Source organism: Nipponia nippon, unplaced genomic scaffold (assembly GCF_047370975.1).
Source record: "Nipponia nippon isolate SJK-2023a ecotype South Korea unplaced genomic scaffold, ASM4737097v1 scaffold_4, whole genome shotgun sequence".
Classification (NCBI taxonomy): Eukaryota; Metazoa; Chordata; class Aves; order Pelecaniformes; family Threskiornithidae; genus Nipponia; species Nipponia nippon.
Window position 1 is genome coordinate 103,652,637 of NW_028262358.1, and position 21,448 is coordinate 103,674,084.

Below are 21,448 nucleotides of genomic sequence, written 5' to 3' on the forward strand. Positions count from 1 at the left end.
TACGGAAATGGGCAATAGAGCTGAATGCCAGTCTCATGATAGAGTCACCAAACGGTGTCCCGATCCAGAGATGTACATCTGCTCAGAGCTTATCAGGCCCCTGCTCTTCCTGGGAGAGGTACTGTGTTTCTTTTCTTTCCCTCGCTGGCTGCAGCAGCAGCTGCATTGCTGTGAGTCCCAGCTCTGAGGCTGCTGTGCAGGACTGGGCTATCTTGGTAGGCTGGAGCAAATGCACTGTTCCTCAGTAAAATTAGGCAGCAAATCACATCAAAAATTAATCAGCCCAATCTCAGGAGGTTTGATTCTTGGCCAGCGAAGCTACAGAATTTCTCATTTAAGGAGGTGAGGAATCATTTAACAAAATTGTTACTTCACCCAGATGAAATACACAATCCATATCCCATGGACCAAGAGGCTTTAAACCATCTGAGGTGACGAGCTCAGAGTGAGCTCACACATGCGTACGCAGGCTGGCTTTTACAAGTCAGCAAGGTAGAATCCTGCAGGTAGTGTACCCATGGCAGCACGGAGCTGAGCATGGGGCCATGCTCAATTATTTAGCCAGCTAATTAGGTGGGCTGTGCAGCCCTCGCTCGCTGAGTCCATTACGTTGTGGGCACGTGTCCAGCACACTAGGTAGGATTGGTATGCCCACACAGTCTAGACTTGCTACCAGCATTTATGCAGATGCAAAGCTGTTGGTAGGCTATTCTTTTGTATTTTAGATTGGCACAAGGGTGTCTTGGATAAATAAACATTGCAGCATCAAAGTTCTGGAACTGGCATAGGTGAAACTCAGTAATATTCCTCCTGTGCGTACCGGAGTAAGTATCAGATATGTAGCGGCAGTAGCTGATGATGGTGGTCTCTGCAGTACCCAGAGATCTGGTTGATGGCCAGAAGCCAAAAAGTAAAACCAAACCAAATCAAACTGAAAAGAAAATCTGACTCCTTTTGCTTGTCCTGTGTTTGACAGCTGAACACTCCTGTGTGAAATCCTTCTTCGTGTTATAACACAACAGCCTCAAGGACTGGTTTGATGCTATTGCTGGCACAGACAAACAGCTTATTGTGTTTCTGCTGAGCAGCCAAAGATGCCTAAAATACATTTTGTATATTTGGAATAAAAAACCCATACGTGCTGTAGGCATGTTACACAGGATGGGTTGTATATGACTGATGCCGACCCAAGCTGATCTGCCTTTGCATATTAGTTTTCACACATCCCTGTAATACACCCAAATAGTAGAATTGAAAGAAAAAGGGTGGTTGCAGCAGAAGGGTCATCAGCTTCAGTGTTGGCTTGCATACTTTTGTGCACCAGAGACAGATCAATATTGCTTTTAAGAAAAACACCACCTCAGGGGAGCACAACAAAAGAGCGTATTAGTGCAGATTTTATCACCCAAAACAATGCTCTAAATACGTAGAACAGCTTTTAATGAGGCTGAATGCATTTGATAAGGTTAGAAGATGGAAAACATACAGCATTTACTTAGAGGAACAATTGAGAAAATATGCACATCGCCTCCTAGTTCACTGAAAAGATAAAAACCAGAGGATTTGGAAAAGAATGAAAGCCTACCCTTGCTCTTTACAGTGCTCTGAGATTATCCAGTCAACATTTCTTCCCAGTCATCATCAGCCACGGATCATCTCACCACCTGTCCCTTCAACAGGCGCCTATGACTGCGGCTCTTTGGTTTGTGAGCAAAATACCTTGCGATCAGTACATTTCTCCCAAAATACTGCTACATCAGTGAAACATCATCATGTATAGGTATAGGCTGTAACCAGCTTTGCTTGCCTGGAGAGTCGGATATGTGCAGGGAAGGGCCTGGCACGTGGATCCCGTCGGACACAGCCTCAGGATGTGCCAGCGACACTTGAAGTGCCCTCGAGTTCAGCAGTGTAGATGCAGCTTAAATTAACTGGTGGTGTCAGTTGCTTGTGATCGGGATTAAGAGCATCACAGACTGCTCTGAGCAACGTGGCAGAAAAGTTGTTGCACTTAGAAATCTTGGCTGAACTAGGGGTAATCCTCCTCATTAATGCACGCAGTCTGTGCTACCCAGCTCTCCAGAAAAGAAGTCTCTTTAGAGAGGGCACATTAAAAAAACATTTAGTGTGGTCTGACAGGCGTGTTCTACAAGTAGAAATGCACACAGGAAGAACCAACCAGAAAAGCCCACAGGAAACAGCTTTTATAATTCGCTTTGGAAGGCGTGAGTTGATACATTTTTTGTGCCAACAGTCAAGGCGACCCTGATGCTCAAGGTGAAACCCATGGAATTTCTCTCCAATGTGGAATAATAGAAAGCAAAAATGAAAATTCTGGAACTCTGTAGCTAAGCTGTATCTCGTTTCTTGAATTTAAAACCTTTCTCGTTATCTGCATTTGGGCATGTAAATATACAGATTTTAGTGGAAATTAGGTACTTCGGTGCTTGAGAAAACTCTGCTGGAGGCTCACGTGAATCTTTTGATGTCAAAATACTCCTTAAATCGGATTTCCAGTGAATTCTTGCAATGATTTCATCTCCCCCAATGTGTGTCATTTTAGTCCTAAGTGTTCTGGCTCATCTTCCAGGTTGGGACACACGTTAACAATAACTGTGATTATCCCTGGAGTATAACAATATGCACAACTGTAAGTTCTCCTGTCAAGGCCTGTTTTGCTGGAGGAAAAAAAATCCCCTTTGAACACCTTTGAAGGTCGTGCTGTGAAAGAGTAACTGCCTTTATAGCGTGGTTTATGGAGCTCGGCCAAAGCACTTGAAGTGCTTTGGGTCATACATTGACATTGTTGCATTTCAGATGGAGTCACACAGTAAATCTTCATTTACCGAAGAGATTTTCAGATCCTTTCATCTGAAGCTGTTTCAGTGTTGCTATTTTGATTCTTTGTCTTAGGAGGCAAAGAGTGTTTCTGGTGGTTTGGTAGCTGGGCATGCCTTTAAAGAAAATGCTGTGATCAAGTAAGCACAAGTACGAGGGAGCAGCAAATCAACTAATTCTGAAAGTCTTGAGCTAGATTTCTCAAATCAAATAGCAGATAGATCTAGCAGTGTGCATGCTGCATTTGTGAGGAAAGCGGGATGTAGATTCAACATATAGCTATAAAACCCCTAAATCGGAAAGGGTGAAGGAAGTAAACCAGAATTTTGAGCTGTCGCGTGGTGCAAGCAGCTGATGAACCATCACAAACTAACACCAAGACTCCTCGTACCAACCACCGCTATCTGTATGGCAGGTGCCCAGTCTATGCCAGTACATATTTCTGTCTCTTGACTGTAGGAGACTGGTGTCAAGCTCTAGACTGCTAGGCATCCATCCCATATGAAGTAGGTTGTACGGATACGTGTTAGGCTGCATCAGTATCAAGAAACCAGACAGAGAGCCTATTCTGCAAGGGACACCACCCAGTTTACGCTCAGGGAGTTGATCAGTCCCCAGAACAGCCCAGGTAAGAGGCCTTGTTGTGCTGTCCGACGGGTGCAGCCCAGGCCAGGCTCAGTCCCAGCGAGAGCCTGCCACAGCCAGAACTACGATCGCAGGTCAGTGCTTAAGTCGCCTCCTTAGTCCTGGCCAGTTTACTAGCACAGACAGTTTCAACAGCCACAGGTACAGGATGCCTGCAAGGAGGCGGCAGCTTAAAGGGCTAATCATGGGCTTAGAAAGCAGCAATGGTTTCAGTCTGTGCGCTTTTACAGACTCATCATGTGGCTTCAAGTCGGGCAAACGCTTCAACTCAGTTTCTTCCTAGCTACGGATGATATTAATCTGCCTTCTTAACAGGACTGTTATTACGTGAAGTATTGTTACTATGAAGATATGTAAAGCAATCTAAAAATACTCTCGTCAACTCCATGGTATCACTCGTTGCAACACAGATTAACTCTTACAGAACTCTCCATTATAGTTGCACCTTTCAAACCACAGATTTTTTCACCCCTAAATGCATTTCATAAAAACTAATTTGTCTTTATGCAGTCAGAAAATTAAATAGGACAGAAGAGAGAGGAACAGTGAAGTTTAAGCACTGAACCACAGTTCAGGAAACCCTTCCCAATACTCAGCCCTCTCTCAAAGGGGCAGTATGCAATTTTTAGCCCTCAACCTCCCGCCCATAAATAATAAGCTGTAAATTCCCATTGGGACTGAATCCGTCTTCAGGTGCGCGAATGTACAATATCCTGCACTCGTGCAATTTGATGTTGATGTTTCTCAGAACCGTATATTAAAGAGGTGTGGTATAAAAACAGGAACAAAAGGGCAGGTTTTACTAGCAACCAAACAGCTCTCAGTAACTCTTCTTGTTTATTTGTAATAGTGCAGGTACACATATAAAGTCCATTGCCGAGGCTGATGAATACAAGTCTCAGAATTTAAACACAATCATGGGATACTGTACATATCCTTTAGGGCAGATTAATTAGAAGAAATTGCCAGTTAGCAACTGAAAATTAATTTCCTCTGTTAATACTTTTGCTCTGCAATATTCATTTTGAATATTAATGCTTCTCATTCTTATGCATCGTGCACGCTGCCCAAGTGCTGATGCATACTCCATGTAGGCAGCGTAGGATAAATTCTACTGCTTAGACGCTGCTTGGGTCCACTGACACAGGGGTCAAACTTACTATAAGAGACCGTGTCATTTTCAGAAATTGCATTTGCTGGTGTTTAAATTCTAGAAACTATAAAACTCAAAACCATACATCTTTGTTGTCCTAATCACATATCCTGTTTTCCCTTTCATTAGTCCATTAATATATATATTATTCATTAATGCACACCACAAATTCTAGCCTTCTAGTGAAAATGACAACCCAAGAAATGTACTTCTGAAGTTAATTTTTATCACATTTTTTATTAAACATTTTTCTCAGTTTATACTTTGAACATAAATACACAACTTTTATGGCTCATGTTATAAAAGACACTACTATGTGTTAGAAAACATATATAGAATATATCGTAGTGGTTACACTTGCTCCCCTCTTTTCCTAATGTTTTCTGTAACTTCTCTTAATCTAGAAAAGCAGTATCAGAAAGCACAATCCAACCTACCTAGCAGCGCAGTCTACAACAGCTATAAAGACTATTTGCCAGCTGCAAGAGAAACTTTGGTTCCTGCCCATTTTCATAGTACGGAAATGCCAGTTCGCTGCGTATCAGAAAACAAACATTGCACCTTGTGCTCGGTTAGTTACTAAAAAATCTAGTTTGTGACAATGTGTATTTTTAAAGACAGACATACAGCTTCTCTTTTGCTTTACAGCTTAGTAAGATAAATAGATAGGTATTTTCAAAGTAGCATAATGTAAATGAGGGACCCAGTTCTGTTCTTATTGAAGTCACTGGCAAAACTCTGAGGTACTTTCAGAAAAGCAGATTTGTACTTTGTTTCTACTGTTTTACTGATAAAACTGAAGAAAATTACATTTCATCTGGAAGACAGCATGAATTTCACTTTAAAACTCTCGTGCATTATTGCTAGCAGATCCTGTAATAACACCATGCGTGGATGCTGAATGTGTGGTGGACTCTGCTTACTGCTCCTAGTGACAAAGATCTGTATCGGGTTTGCGTGGCAAGGTTTTGGTAGCGGTGGGGCTACAGGGGTGGCTTCTGTGAGAAGCTGCTAGAAGCTTCCCCCATGTCTGATAGAGCCAATGCCAGCCGGCTCCAAGACAGACGCACTGCTGGCCAAGGCCGAGCCCACCACCGGCAGTGGTAGCACCTCTGGGATAACATATTTAAGAAGGGGGAAATAAAAACTGCGCAACTGCAGCCAGAGAGAGGATTGAGAATATGTGAGAGGAACACCTCTGCAGACACCAAGGTCAGTGAAGAAGGAGCGGGAAGAGGTGCTGCAGGTGCCAGAGCAGAGATTCCCCTGCAGCCCCTGGGGAAGACCATGGTGAGGCAGGCTGTCCCCCTGCAGCCCGTGGAGGTCCACAGTGGAGCAGATATCCACCTGCAGCCTGTGGAGGACCCCATGTTGGAGCAGGTGGATGCCCAAAGGAGGCTGTGACCCCACACTGGAGCAGGCTCCTGGCAGGACCCATGGAGAGAGGTGCCCATGCTGGAGCAGGTTTGCTGGCAGGACTTGTGACCCCGTGGGGGACCCACGCTGGAGCAGTCTGTTCCTGAAGGACTGCACCTCATGGAAGGGACCCACGCTAGAGCAGTTTGTGAAGAACTGCAGCCTGTGGGAAGGACTCACGATGGAGAAGTTCATGCAGGACTGTCTCCCATGGGAGGGACCCCACGCTGGAGCAGAGGAAGAGTGTGAGGAGTCCTCCCACTGGGGAGGAAGGAGCAGCAGAGAAAACGTGTGATGAAGTGACCACAACCCCCATTCCCTGTTCCCCTGTGCCGCTGGGGGGGAGGAGGCAGAGAAATCGGGAGTGAAGTTGAGCCTGGGAAGAAGGGAGGGGTGGGGGGAAGGTGTTTTTACAATTTGGTTTTACTTGTCATTATCCTGCTCTGGTTTGATTGGCAATAAATTAAACTAATTTCCCCAAGTTGAGTCTGTTTTGCCTGTGACAGTAACTGGTGAGTGACCTCCCCTGTCCTTATCTCGACCCACGCGTCGTTTGTTATATTTTCTCTCCCCATCCAGCTGAGGAGGGGAGCGATAGGGTGGCTTTGGTGGGCACCTGGTGTCCAGCCACGGTCAACCCACCACATGAGAGAGTGGAATCCCACGCCCAAGGAGCACGCAGAATAAAACCTGTTGTCTTTTTACTGCAGTGCAGCAAAGGGATACTAGATTATATATGCTTTATACACAGAAGAATCTTTCACCATGTTTTTCAGTATACATACATTAAACTGTACAACATAGTACTTCCACACAGTGGGCAAAGAGCAGCTCCCAGGGCCATAGCTGTGGAAGACTGTAGAAAATGCAGCCGGCCTTGATCCCTCAGGCCAGGCAAGCCCAGGCAGCAGGCCAGGGAGAAGAGGAAAAGTTTGGGAAAATGTTGCCAGCTGCCTGGCTTAGAGGCACTTTTTTTTTTTTTTTTTTTTTTGCACCAGGACTCATGCCAACACTAAGCCCATGCCAATGCTGACAACACCCAACTGAAGTTCCAAGACACACAGCGAAAGACACAGAATAAAAGCAGAAAACAGTAATGAAGACCCCAAGCCTACAATCCCATCTGTAACAAGTGTCCTTCGTGACTCGCTGAAGTCCGTGCTATTATGGCTCAAGCATCCCGTTCCAATCAGGATGCAGGACGTGGGCAAAACCTCTGAAAAGAAATCGGGGTGCATATCTGATTTTTGAAATCCCTATTTTGGTGTCACCTGGCAAAGACTGGCTGCGTTGGCATTCCCTCTGTCCCGCGTACTTGGTGGCAGGTGGCAGGGAAGACCTGACGGTACTCCAGTGCTCTGTCAAACTTGGCCAGTCAGCCCACCCGCTGATTTTGGGGTCACCTTGACAGAGGTTTGCTTTTTAGAGCAGACAGACTGAAAATTTAAGAGATTCACAAACCTGCTGCAAAATAAAGAAAATAAATTTCAGCAACATTTAAAAAAACCCCAAACTACTGCTATTTTGAAAAAAAAACCCTTTAGCAAACAAAAGTCAGTCTCTAGTATTGTTTACCTTGAAATGCCATGTGCTGGAAAACACTGTAATGATGGCTGATGTTGATTTAAACCAGGCAGATTGAAAGAAAACAAGGTGGAATCAAGGAGTTTGTATTAGAAGCAGAAAAAATCATTTCAGGGCAAACCACCCCCTTACTGGGATAATAACGGTACCAAAGTAGCCAAAGTTTACTTGATTCTAGTCAATCCATACATCTGACAAACGTTCTGCTTCAGATATATTTAATTTGCATTTTACTGAACCGATGGACAGTATTCGAGTTCTTAACATATTCAACTGAAACGTAACTGTCCTAATTTCTCTGTATCTTTCAGCCTATTGATGAGGGAAAAGGATGTTCCCAGTGACTCCATTCAACATGTTATCTGTATTAAACATATTTTGACTGAAGGATGTGTCTCATCACCATTTTTGACAACGTCATTCTGAGCTGAAGGCTTTGTCTTATATTTCTCATGTGCAGAGACTGGCACAAGCAGCAATTTCAGTAGGAATCCCAAATTCAAAGTTTCCTTTGGAAATACATCGATTCATTAAGAAATGACGATCAGGTCTCTATTTAGGATTCAGCCCTCTAACACTACCAAAGCAACCGCCTGCCCGACTGAGTGAACAAAGCTGCGCAGGCTATTTTCACAATATCCATTTACAAGACCACGCTTTGCCGAAACTCTGGGTGAAAAGGGGTGACCGCCACTCAGATGTGACCTTGTCTCTGCTGTTGCTGTTGTGCTGTGACGTTATTTGGTAGGTGTTTGCCTGAGGACGCAGCACAAATCAATTGATGTAGGACCTATACTCACAGTGATTACCTGCACTTCCTATAGATATCCCAATATTAGTACATTTCTCCCCAATTGATGATTTAATCAATAATTTCATTATTAATTTACTGGATGTGCATGCCTCCTTAGAAACGGCATAGTCCATGCCTAGCTTTGATACTGAGTTGCCAGGGGGAGAACGCGTTAGCAGCACTACAATGCACAGCTGTCCTGTACCTGTGTTTTCTATTTGCCCTAAGCCGTAGCATCCTTAGAACTTTGTATAACGAAGGTGAGTCACACACACATTGCACCTACCAAGAAAACTAATGTGCTTTTTGTACTGCAACATTTTTAATAATACTGAGCGTTAGAAATAATAATAATAATAATTAAAAAAAAGATCTATTTTCTACATTGAAATAAACAAATACCAATCAATTAATATAACTGCTTTTGTCCAGACCAAACTCTGGCTTGTGGAATGATGTTACGAACTATTATAGTAATTACCAAATTAATATTAGCTTGCATTAGACTATTTATTGTTTAAAAATATTTGCTAATTTGTTAAAATCTACAGTCCATGCAATATGTCACTTTGGGAAAAGAAACAACAGCTGATTTACATAAGCAAAAACCAGCATGAGACATGGCATGTGTTCCTTGCCTTCCCTAAGTGCTATAGAACATAATTATGATATTTATAAATGTGAATATAAATAAAGTAGAGATTCTAAAACCATTTAAAAGTGTCTAACAGATCCTTTTTGTTCTAAGTATCAAGGACAGCATCAACGGCTAAACATTTTCCAATACCCTAACACTGCAGAACATTCTAAGACTCTGTCTTGCAACCCTTAATCCTGTGATCAAAGCCTACTGAAATTGCTCCCAGGTGTATAAAGCCTATCCATCTGCGTCCTAAGCTGGCATTTGCTGTAAAAGGATATCAGACTTTTTTTTAATAGCAGAAAGTATCTTGGATTTAGTTCAGTTAGATATTTAATAGTGGGATTTGCCAGACCATCACTGAAGACACTAGTTCATCTGGTCGCTGCTGCTTGGTCTTCTTGTTCACTCTTCTGTGTCCCTGGCCACCAGAAATGACTAATACTGAACTTGCTTTCATTTTCTTGGATCTCTGTCTTTTACTTTTAGATGAGATATTTTGATCCTTCAAAAGCTCATAAATGTTACTGTCCTCTGGCCTATGTTCTAGGGAACTTGATCCATGAGACAAAGTAAGGGATCCAGAAGATGACGACAAGTCACTTTTTTGTGCAATGGATCCTACTGAACCCCCCAGCCAAATTGCGGTGTCATGGGTGTTACTAAGGGAAGAACCTGGTCTTTCATTGTGCAGAACATTCTTTTGGTCGTCGTCCTTAGGTTCTGAGCCAGGAGGCAGGCTGTTCCTCAATTTGTTTCTGTTCTTCTTGTTTATAGATGCAGCCGTCACAAGAAACTTGACTGGGCCATTGTGTGCATGATACGACACCATTCCTCTTCCTGGAGCCAAAAGAAAAAGACAATTAAAGAACATTTTTTATTTTACCACAGTGTTCCACCATAATTAGTTCATGAAATTTGCTCAGAAAAGCATAACTTAAAACCCTACTATAGGCATCCAGTCTGTCTTTCGCATTGTATGTACACAATTTACAGAAAAAATGTACAAAAAAAAAAATCTAGTGTACCACAAGTGTACCACTGTACTAATGCATCAGCCGAAACATGGCATTCTGAATTTTAGTTGACTTACTTTTGTGCTCTGTTCTCACAACAGCATGAGTACAGAAATGCTGCTAACTTCTTTTTGTTGCCATCGACACAAATGTAACACTGAGTTTTCTCCAGTAATCCACAAAGTATGTGGTTTTCAATTAATCCTATTGTACCTCTGTACCTCTCCAGAACAGCGTAAGAGCACCCGTTTCCTTGTAGCAGACCCCGCCACACTATACAGCAGGAACTAAAACTCGTCCTTCTGAATGGCTGTCTAGTTACCATGGCAGATCCATAAGGAAATGACTGAACAAATATTTTTTTTTTTTTTTTTTAAGGTATTTAAACAGTGGGATGTTGGTGGTACAAGGAAGATTTACACTGTGCAAATCATTAGAATGTATGAAAAACAAAATTGTGTACGGCCAAATTCAGAAGCTATAACAATATCAGTATATGTGGCTTTTACAGCAAAAAAGAAGAAAAAAAAAGTAGCATTCTACAAAATCAGCTACAATACAGAAAGGGCAAGGCTATGAACAGAAAAACCCACAGCCCTACAAACCACTCTGTCCATCCCTAACTCCCTAATACATTCCAGGTTAGGATAAAACAAATTCTGCTTTTACCGAAAGTGCAATGATATAAAGATGAATTATCATTATTGGAAGTGCCACTGGAAAAAGTCACAATTTTTCAGTTCAAATTCCAGATATCAAAGACTATAAAAATAGATCTCTAAATGTAATGTTGCTACATTTGTGAAATCTGACAAATCTTGACCCAAAATAAATGCAAGAATATACAGATGACATAAACCACAATAATCAAAACAGAAAATGGAAGACTAAAGTGAGAGATTTTTCCATTCTGCAACTACGCATTTTTTTGTATTGTGTTCATTTTCACCTAACATAGGTTCCATATTTTTTAAGAAGCATTTATCCCGTGTCATACTAGATTATTGGTGCGTATTTTGCTGAACACAGAGGATTTCATTTTCATTTTGCAAAGTTACATAAGCTTTTTTTTCCCCCGAAGGAAGTTGCAAACAGCTTGCCTCAGAAATCTGCCAGCTTCCCTCCACAGCACAGAAGCCCGAGCAGAATTCTGAACCTAAAATGGAGCATGGCAAAGCCCCTATTAAATACATTTTTAAAATCTTGCTTCTGCTAGTAGCTTAAACATTTGCAAAGTGATACAACAGCATTCATGCGTCTGTGTCTCAAATGGGGTAATATGAAAGTAACTCAATAAATACAACTCTCCAAAATGCAAAAATCTTGATCGTTGTCAAAAAAATGAAATATATACTCTCATATATTCTAAGTCTCCTGTGTTGGGGAGAAAGGGCACAAAAACAATTTACTGAACAACCAGTCAGACAATATACTAAATTTTCAGTACCTGTCTCTCTAAACCGAATGCATCTATTTTCCCCAAATCTGGAAGAAAGATTGTTTGCATTCTCTTCTCATCCCTATATATTTGACCGTACTCCGACAGGATTAATGCCTATCCTATTCTTATGCCCTAAAGAAAAAGTTGTCCCAGCTCAAACAACTGATACAAAACTAGACAAGTATGTGGCTATCCTGTAAAGGTCGGGAAGAACAACAAATATAATTTCATCACAAAGCTCTGATATATATCTAAACAATACACATTAATTCGGCAGATTCACTTAAACTACTGACAGAGAAGAAATGAAGTCTTCAGTATAAAACCACTGTACTCGATTTGTTTGAGAAATTTCACTCACCCGTTACTTTGGGAATCCCCTGCAAGCGTGGCACTGGCAATGCTACTATTATACCCAGGTTTGTTCCAACCAGCAATAAGCCATGGCACACCAGGAGGCTGGTCACGGAAACACGCTGCTGCCCTGTGAAGGTTAGGAAGTGCTCCGTTACTTAAGAGTGGCGATCTTGACCTAGATCAAAGTAACTTCAGGCAAACACAATCAGCTGTACTGTCTCATTCAGCAAAGCACTCAAAACCAAAGGCAACTATTTTGCTGGATTGTGGTATTAAACTTTACATATGTGACAATTTAAATACTATTAAACTTCTGAAACATTCTGTCCTAAATCTCTAAACCATAGCATCTAAAAGTAGACATAGATTATCTTTACAAATATGCTTTTATGAATAGACTACATTTGTATATTCTCAACAGTAAAACTGAAAGGCATTTCACTTTACAATACTCAGTAATATATTGCCATAACACACTATACTCAAGACTCAAACCTGTTCATGATGACTTTTTTCCTCCTAGTTTTTGTTCTGTGAAACTGTATCAGAAGTGCCGTGTCCCCTGTTGGAGTTTGGGTCCCCCCGCACAAGAATGGCACTGGCACATTGGAACAAGTCCGAGGGAAGGTGACCACGATGATCAGGAGACTGGAGCACGCGGTGTACAAAGACAGGTTATAAGAAGTGCTGTCTGCACCCATTTGACGGGAGGGTAGACAGAATCATAGAATGTCCTGAGTTGGAAGGGACCACAAGGATCATCGAGTCCAACTCCTGTCCCTGAATAGGACAACCCCAAAATTCACACCGTATGTCTGAGGGCATTGTCCAAATGCTTCTTGAATATTGTCAGGCTTGGCGCCATGACTGCCTCTCGGGGGAGCCTGTTCCAGTGCTCCACCACCCTTCAGGGTGAAGAACCTTTTCCTAATGTCCAACCTAAACCTCCCCTGGCATATCTTCCTGCCGTTCCCTCGGGTCCTATCACTGTCATCAGGGAGAAGAGATCAGCGCCTGAAGACAGAATCAGACTCTATTCAGATGTGCACAGTGATAGGGTAAGACAGAATGGATCAAATTTGGAACATGGGAAACTTGGATTGCAAGTAGGGAAAAGCTTCATCATAAGGATGGTCAAACACTGCAACAGGTTGCTCAGAGAGGTTGTGGAATCTCCATCCTATCCAAAGGTATTAAAAATTTGGCTGCACAAGTCCTTGAACAATCGGGTCTAATCAGGCCTGTTTCACGGAGGATGGACAAGATGACCTCCAGAGTAACTTCCAATCAAAATTGTTCTATGATTCTATGATTTTCGACAACGTATTATTTATGGGATTGCTATTTTTCTAACGAAAACAAAGTAATTTTTGCTTGCAATGCTTATTAAATAGGTTTGATTCAGTTTAGATGGATTTTCAAAATGGCCTTGTCAAGTTTCAGAAATGGAAACCACTGCCTGCCCAAACTTCTGCCATGGCCCAAGTTTATGTGGAGGTGCATTTAAACTCTGCTGGAATCCTCCAGGTTCAAAACCTACATGTTCTTGGATTTATGATTAACTTTACGTGCAAGAGAGCAGTCATTCCCATCTTAATCACAGCTCTCAAGTTGTTAATCGCTTTACCAGTAAGTAGGGAATTTGGATTCCACGTCTGATATAACTTGGATGAACCCGCATGTTCCACACTTTGGAAAAAGGACCTTAATTATGGTGTATCACAAACGAATGCATTTTCCATCTCGTCCCTTGAAGCTGAGCCAATTCACATCCAAGAATACATGAATCACAGACCCACTGGGAAAGCAGGGAAGGAGCAGCGTGACTGTAAAGCACTCAACTGGAAAGCAGGAGGCGAACCACAAAGTCTCTCCCCACAGAACTTTACAAAAACAAAGTATCAACCCAGCAATGCTGTGTTGCAAAAGGCACACGTAGGCTGCAGGGCCAGACCTGGAATCCCAGCTCTGTCTACCCAAAACCACATTCTAAAATACCCTCAAGGCACCACGATTAGGTCACCCTCGGCAGGTATAAGTAAGCTGAAGAGGCTCCATCTACTCACGCAGACCTTCAGAAACACCTACATTGTTTTCCATAAACTGTCGTTGTTTCTGCTGGTAGGGCTGCATCATCCCTCTTCAGCTAGATAAGCATGCATGGTCTGTGCCTATCAATAAATTACAAGCCTTTTGAAGCTTGGAGTTTGCTTTTTTGCCCCCCTTTTTTTTTTTTTTGGTTGGTTGGTTTGGTTTTGGTGGGGTTTTTTTGGTGTGGGTTTTTTTTGAGATATTAATGGGATTAATTTAGTTTCCAAAACAAAGCACACAAAGGCTTTACAAAAGGCTTTTACTTTTGTAAAGGCTTACACCAGTCAAGGACTTTTCAGCTTCCCATGCTCTGCATGGCGTACAAGAAGCTGGGAGGGGGCACAGCCAGGGGGGCTGACCCAGATTGGCCACAGGGCTATTCCACACCGTATGACGTCATGCCCAGTATATAACTGGGGTGAGTTGGCCAGAGGGGAAGGGATTGCTGCTCGGGAACAGGCTGGGCATCAGTCAGGGGGTGGTGAGCAATTGTGTCATATATCACTTGCTTTGTACATTATTATTGTATTATATTATTATTATTACTACTACTACTACTATCATTCTATTTTATTTTACTTCAATTATTAAACTGTTCTTATCTCAACCCAGAAGTTGTCGGACTTTCACCCTTCCAATTCTCTCCCCCACCCCACTGGGGGGGAGTGAGTGAGCGGCTGTGTGGTTCATAGTTGCTGGCTGGGGTTAAACCACAACAGTCCTTTTTGTGCCTTCAGCACAAAAGTAGTTCAAACGGTGATGCCCGAACACCTCTGTGTATTGGAGTTTTCAAAACTCAGTATTTGAATTCTGTGATTTAGAGCTCAGGCTTGCCCAAGCTCCGTATGACATGCGAGTCCTTTCCCACAACTGGTGCCACAGCAAGTGCAGGCTAGCTCAACCTCACTCCATTTCACTTAAAGCTTGTTTTACAAAGTACAAACATAAATACATAAGTACAATTTTTAAACTTTTAGAATTATCAAAAACTCCAATTGTACTTTTGCCTCTGAAATGCCTTGCAGAAGCAAGATGCTCGCATTTTTAAACAATAGATCTTTAATGTTTTTTTAAGAATTTAAAATGTAAAATAATATGCATGATTTCATACTCCAACCCTGACACAACTTCTAGCCAGTAATTTTCACCAGTGAAAACTGGTAATATGCATTACTATTCCCATAGGTGAAACCAGCAAATTATCGGCCAGCAACTTAGAATCTTAAACACTGAGCACAACCTTAAACATGAACCATCTATATATAGTGAGGTCAAAAGGAAAACCACTTGCTTTGAAATCTTGGAAAAGCAGGAAACATCTGCACCTGAAAATATACTTTGAAATAGCACATAACTCAAAAAGCGATACACAGATTAAAAAAAAACTATTAAACTATTAGCTTAAAATATTAATTTGTTATCTGCTAGGCAAGGTTTGAAATCATACTTTTCTTTGACTTTTTATTTGATACATTTCAAATTCAGAGCAAGAAAAACATAAACCCAGTTCTCCGGAATGTGTTATGCAGTAAGCACAGAAATTAACAAGAAGGGAAAATGATAAAAATAAATGCCAAAACCCATCAAACACTCTTATCTTTAAATGACAACTTAGAGATCACACTGTCCCAATGCAGTAACAGAACTGTTAAAACCTGTAAAATAATCTGACCAAGATCTTGACCTTACGAAGAACTGAAGCCAACAATTAAGCTTGTACATGGACAAATGGTTTTATCGCCTACGTTCTGTTCTATGTTCACCTTTCTCAGGTCTCAGTTACAACAACCACCAGACCCGGGTAAATCCTCCTGTGTTCCCACACAGGTCTTCTGAAGTCAACCCTGGATAGGTGCAAGGGCATACTGGTGCATACCCTCTTACACAACCATGCTGCTCTTACTATATAAAAAAAATAAGCCCACTGTACTGATCTATTGGGCTGACCTAAAATTTTCCCCAATCTTTTTATCGTTTCCCCTCAGTAAAATCATAAAACAACTGCATTTTATGGTCTGGCACCTGGTGGGGTGGCGACAAAAGAAAGCTGTAAGCCTCAAAGTATAGTTTGTTTTCCACAGAGAGGAAATGACACTTTTTTTTTTTTTTCCTTTGCTTTTCTCATCTGTTTCCAGGAAACACACATGCCGTTAGAGGATATATGGATATAAACAGAATACAGCAACTTAAGCAGAAATCACTTCTTTGGTGAACAGGTAACCTTCATCGTCCATGTGAGCAATGAAATTACATGTATCAAGGTCACAGAAATCTCTTTAAAAGGACAAACTCTTTTAGAGCTGAAAGGAAAAACATGTTTAAGGATGTTCCTGAATAATAAAATACTGAATGTGACTATGAAAAAACAAGTGGACTGTCTAGTCACGTACAGTTGTTTGTTTGGTTTTTTTTTGGTGCGAGCAAAAGCTGCCTTTGTTGAGATTTCAACTACAGATCACAAACGCTAAGAACAAACTTGCTCTACAAATGAAGTACATTGCACTAGTGAAGGATGTATATTTGTCTTCAGATGTTAGTAGATTTTTTTTTTCTGCTGCTCAGTATGCCCTCTGTTCAGCTAACAGAGCTGTGCTTGGGCCACTTAAAAGCAATCAATAAATAGTTACCTGGACCTATAGCAATGATGATGCTCTTCCTCTCAACCATTCTCTTCCTTTCTCATACGGCATTTGTGGTTTTTTTGGCATTTTGTTACAGAACACAAGCTTGTAATACATTATTATGAAGTATTTTTTTAGGATATATGAAGCAAGGTACTGTGGACCACTCTGGATTAAATGTCTACTCCCATGGTTGCCTCTGTGACCCTGGTTTAATTTCCAGTCCTGCATTCCTACACACAAACTTCCCGTAACTCCAGAAAACAAGAGCCCTCCCAGCTCCATTCTTCGTAAGCAGACTGCCACAGATTTACAAAGTTATGTTCAGCAGATAAAAGATTCTGCCAGACAGAGCCTGCATTTTTACATTACTAAACGTCGCCGAATCATTGGGACAATCACCTCCTGTGCCATTGCCCTTACACTTCGTTCCTCTGTGATTCTGTCCTGCCCGCTGTGCTGCAGGCTTGTCTTCCTCAAAGCAAAGGAGGCACATCCTTTACAAGGAGAACAAGCAGTGACATTTAAAGCCGTCTTCTCCTAAGAAGAATTTCTTGTCTCTCATTTCAGTACAATAACTTACCTGTTATTTTTGCATATTAAGGAACTCCTGTTGGCTTTCAGAGCTGTTCCCTTTAAAACTAAAAGTCCTAAAAATCTTCAGTAAAGGCTAATACATATTTTGTAAATACACAGCTATTTCACTCCTTTTCTGTTTCACTTTGGTTTTTTTTTTTTTTCTTTTTTAATCTCAGTATATAGTACACAGAGCTTGATTTATTCTTTGGCTGCTTTTAGTTCCAAAAGGTCTTTACTGCTGCTTTATTATGTAAACCTCCTACTCCTCCGTCTTTCAGCCTTTGTTGTTGCAGCATTACTGGGATCATATAAACAGGCCCAAGAGCTGCTGCTAAATAATTGAAGTTCATTTCATTTTTAGAATGGATTCTCCCTTGCAACATTTGCTGTAATAATGTTATACTCCTGAAATAAATTTCCATTTCCATTCACTGGTGTGCTTTTTGTGAAGACACTGAGGAAAAAAAAAAGGAACTAAAATGGGTGAGACTGACACCGAGGAGATATAATTAGCTAAAACTCTTTTACAAAAAAAATGGTATGTTACATCAGCAGTTTTATTACCATGGCAATGAATACTAAAGCTAAATTTTTGAAGATTTTTATATGCAGAAAATATGTATAAGGGAGGTCCTACTTCCCTTCCCTTCCCTCCCCCCCCCCCCCATAAACAGCGGAACATATTAGAAGTTAAATGTTTTTACAACTGATCTTGATTTCTTTGCATAACTGTGATGAATTCAATCAAATTTGAAGGCAGGCGATTTGCTGCTGTTCAGTGTTGGAGCTACAGTCAGATACCACATGTAAACAACACCCTGTCTAGAACATGATATAAATGGACACAATTTAAAACAGAGCTTTATGGCAAAGCTCATGTCATCTGAAAGAAAACATGGTAAAAAGACAGAGACTGAAGCAGTGAAACATTTTTGATGCAAGATTTATACCCAACTCTTGTAAGAATATAAATATAATCTCAGTGCGGGAAGAACTGGCTTCTGCTAGAAACAAAGCAATAAAGCTGGCGCACACATTGCCCATAAAACTGCAGAAGCTCGGTCTATTGCCGTCTATGAACAGGGGGAGACAGAGAAAATGCTTGTCCCCTCATGGACACCTCGGGCTCAGCCACTCCAGTACCACTTTTCTGTCCGTCTCTTCTCCTAGCACTGCCACAGCTCCTGCCTCATGTGCTTGCTGATGCTGAGGTCCTAGCCACTCACTTGCAAAACTGATACAGGCCAGTGCAGCTGCCTGTGACACTGATGATTTGGGGATGACTGAACAGCTTCTGTCTTAAAACAGTAAAAGATCTGTTAAACATTATCCTAACAACCACGGGTTCCATCTTTACTTATAAGACTAACCTTTTAATTCAACAAATTAAAGCTCCAATCAGCAAAACACTGAACATGCTCTAAAATGGCAGCATGTGAGTGGTTCAGCTGAGTTCACTGGGACTACTGATGTAACTAAAATTAAGCAAGTGTTTTTTTGGTCCAGATCCTAGGCAAATTGACTCCATCATATATACTTTGATACTAAGTTCCAGAAGCAAATGCTAAACTCTGCAAAGCAAACACATTTTCACAGCAGACTGCATTGTCCTACTGCTTCACAGTCACAAAAAAAAAAAAAAAAAAAAAAAAGACTAAACAGAAGAATCCACCTGCTTATCTATATAATTACATTTATAACCTCTAAGGAGGAGAGCTGTTACTCAATCAGCTCACTGCACACATTGTTCTTCTGGGCAGGCGAGAGACACTGATTTACTAAAGCAAATAGCCACGAGACAGTTATTGGACTCTAAGTCTGAGATGGACCTTCTGATTCTGGCCTAATCTACAACACTCTGGAGAACGACTGTGACAAAGACAAAACAAAAATGTTATCATATGACATGATTCAGCTACCTGGCAACATATTGTGAACAGGTGTGGCAATGTTAATGTCCTGGAGGTGTTTCAGTGTCTCAGTGTGGAACAGGCGAAGCGTAGATCCAGATGTGAAGGCAATCCAGATTCCCACTCCAGCAACAGCCATGTGAGAGATTACCATCCCTTCCTCCTGATGGGCTTCAAAATGGCTCTGTAAGAAAAACAAGGACTCTGTGGGGAGATGCAACTGAACAACATCATTCAACCTTCCTTATCAGCTCTTCAGTGCAGGCACGGTATCTTTGTCCTCCGTGTCAAGGACAAAGCTAGCTTCCTCTGCTTTGCTCAGGATATGTTCTGACTGCTGCATATGACGTGTTAATTTTCCTGTTACCTTTTTTTTGAAAATACATCATCATTACTATGGAAGGATTCTCAGCTCTTAAGCCAAAGTTCTACCTGATGATAGAGTAACTTCACAGTAACTTAGACATTGTATTTTTTAAAAATATTGCATGGTAGGGGCTGGCAAACCCATAACTCAGACTTAAAAGGATTTTGCATTTCTTTATTGAGACTCCTTTGGGAAAACTACCACAGATGAGGTTCCTGGGAGTGGGTAGATTTTTCCCAAATATGTTACTTTTATCTACAGCAGAATTCCTCTTTAAACAATAAAAAATATTTTTCTTCTGTTCTGTTAGGGGGTCTTTTCAGAACAAGGATAACAGAATCAAGGAAGAAGTCATCTTTGGAAAGCAGAGTGTTTATGAATATAAATACACAATTATTTGCTCAACTACATACATAACAACGTGAGCCTTAATACTGTGGCTTGCTTTTTGACTCATAGATGCTTCTGAATTTCACAAGTATTAGCTATTTTGTTTTCCTGTCCTTCAAAATATTGATGCTTCTCAGTAGAAAGGCAAAAATCCTCCTTCTGAAGATAAGTAATACAAGACTTTGAGGAGAGACCTTTTTCCTTGATCTAGTGCCTTCACAGTTACAACTTCTGTGTGGCTCCAGGAAGGCCGAAACCTCTCTATGTGTCCCTGTTAACGTGCAAGATAAAGCTGTAGTAAAGATCTTTAATCATTACCAAGAAGTAGGGATATTTTTTTTTCCAGTTTTGTCTTGTAAGTAAATGGTCTCTGAAGTTAAACACAGCATTTTAATGTTGTCCCACCTATTATCAAATACAGAGAGCTATTCTGATAAACATAAAAATTCCTTGGCTAAATAAATGATGAACTGTTCCTTGGATACAAATCTCTCTCTGAGGGATATGGAAGCAAATATCTGCTTTAATATTCACACTACATATTATATACTCTTAATTATATTTGCAGATAAAATGCAAAAGTACCCCCTTCATTCTTGTAAAAGTACACTTAAATTTTCCACGCATTACAATTAAGAGTTACATTTTGGTCATTTTGCATCAAAACCTAAATTACATGTTTCTCAGGATAAGCTCTTAGCCTAAGACAGTTATGTTTTGAATATATTAGGGTTAGAGATATATTGTTCTAATTGTCCATCTAAATTCAACAAACAGGCTAAGATCAGAGATAGATAATAGAACTTTAAGCTTTTACAAAGTGTAGCTTTTGGTATTATACTTAGTAGGCACTTAATTTTCCTTTCATACTTTATTACTCCATAAATTAGTACTTTCCACTGAGAAACTGGCTATTTAAAAATAAGGGGAATGATTTTTTTTTTTCTTCTCATTTTTTAACGCTATTCTTCAAATGTTCAGTGTTTAGTAAATGAACAGCGAAGTTTCTCTTCAGCAGTGGTTCAGGTTTTGAGTGTTACTGTATTACCTTTTGACTCTGAATAACAACACTGCAGAATGGAAGGTAAGCACCTCTGGCAGGCACATTTATATTCACTGTTTTCCCTAAGTAACCTCCATTCATTCTTTGCCAAATGATATACACAATTTGAAAATCATACCATTTATTCAACAGAAGAATTCATACGTGAACAACATCTTTCAAAGCCAGAAAGAGCTCTTATGACTAAATTTCCTAATATTCTCATCATCCATGTTTCATTGCAAAAAGGATTTTAAAGTAGTAACTTCTGTTTACAGACTCATACATCCCTACGCTGATGACCAACTGACTTGTGAAAACTTCTCAGGGACAGATCCAAGGCTGCTGAAGTGAACCTGAGCAGCAGCTTGCACTGTTTCAAATTAGAAGAAAAATGAAGCAGATCGTAAGAAATGAATTTTCTCTGGAGTGGTCCGACCACAGCTGACAATTCTGTTGGTGCCACTGTAAACAACTCGCACATGCATTTTTGTCACATTCCATTTTTACCAGCCAATTCATTACACTCCCACTTAGTCTGTCCTGCTGTTCGTACAGCTGTCTG

The 21,448-nt window shown here is 40.8% G+C and overlaps 1 protein-coding gene across 14 annotated transcripts in view; it reads right to left on the reverse strand.

Moving 5' to 3' along the window:
• Positions 1-4,303: 4,303 nt before the first annotated feature.
• ARHGEF10 (Rho guanine nucleotide exchange factor 10) overlaps positions 4,304-21,448 on the reverse strand; it is a 127,299-nt gene continuing 110,154 nt past the window's right edge. For 12 of the 14 annotated variants that reach the window (XM_087774734.1, XM_087774731.1, XM_087774723.1 and 9 more), the window contains 3 exons: positions 19,094-19,268; positions 11,888-12,010; positions 4,304-9,909 (listed from right to left, as the gene is read on the reverse strand). In XM_087774734.1, coding sequence (XP_087630860.1) covers positions 9,395-9,909; positions 11,888-12,010; positions 19,094-19,268 — 813 coding nt within the window. In that variant the 3' untranslated portion in view covers positions 4,304-9,394. The other 2 variants (XR_015708215.1, XM_087774735.1) reach the window with 2 other exon arrangements.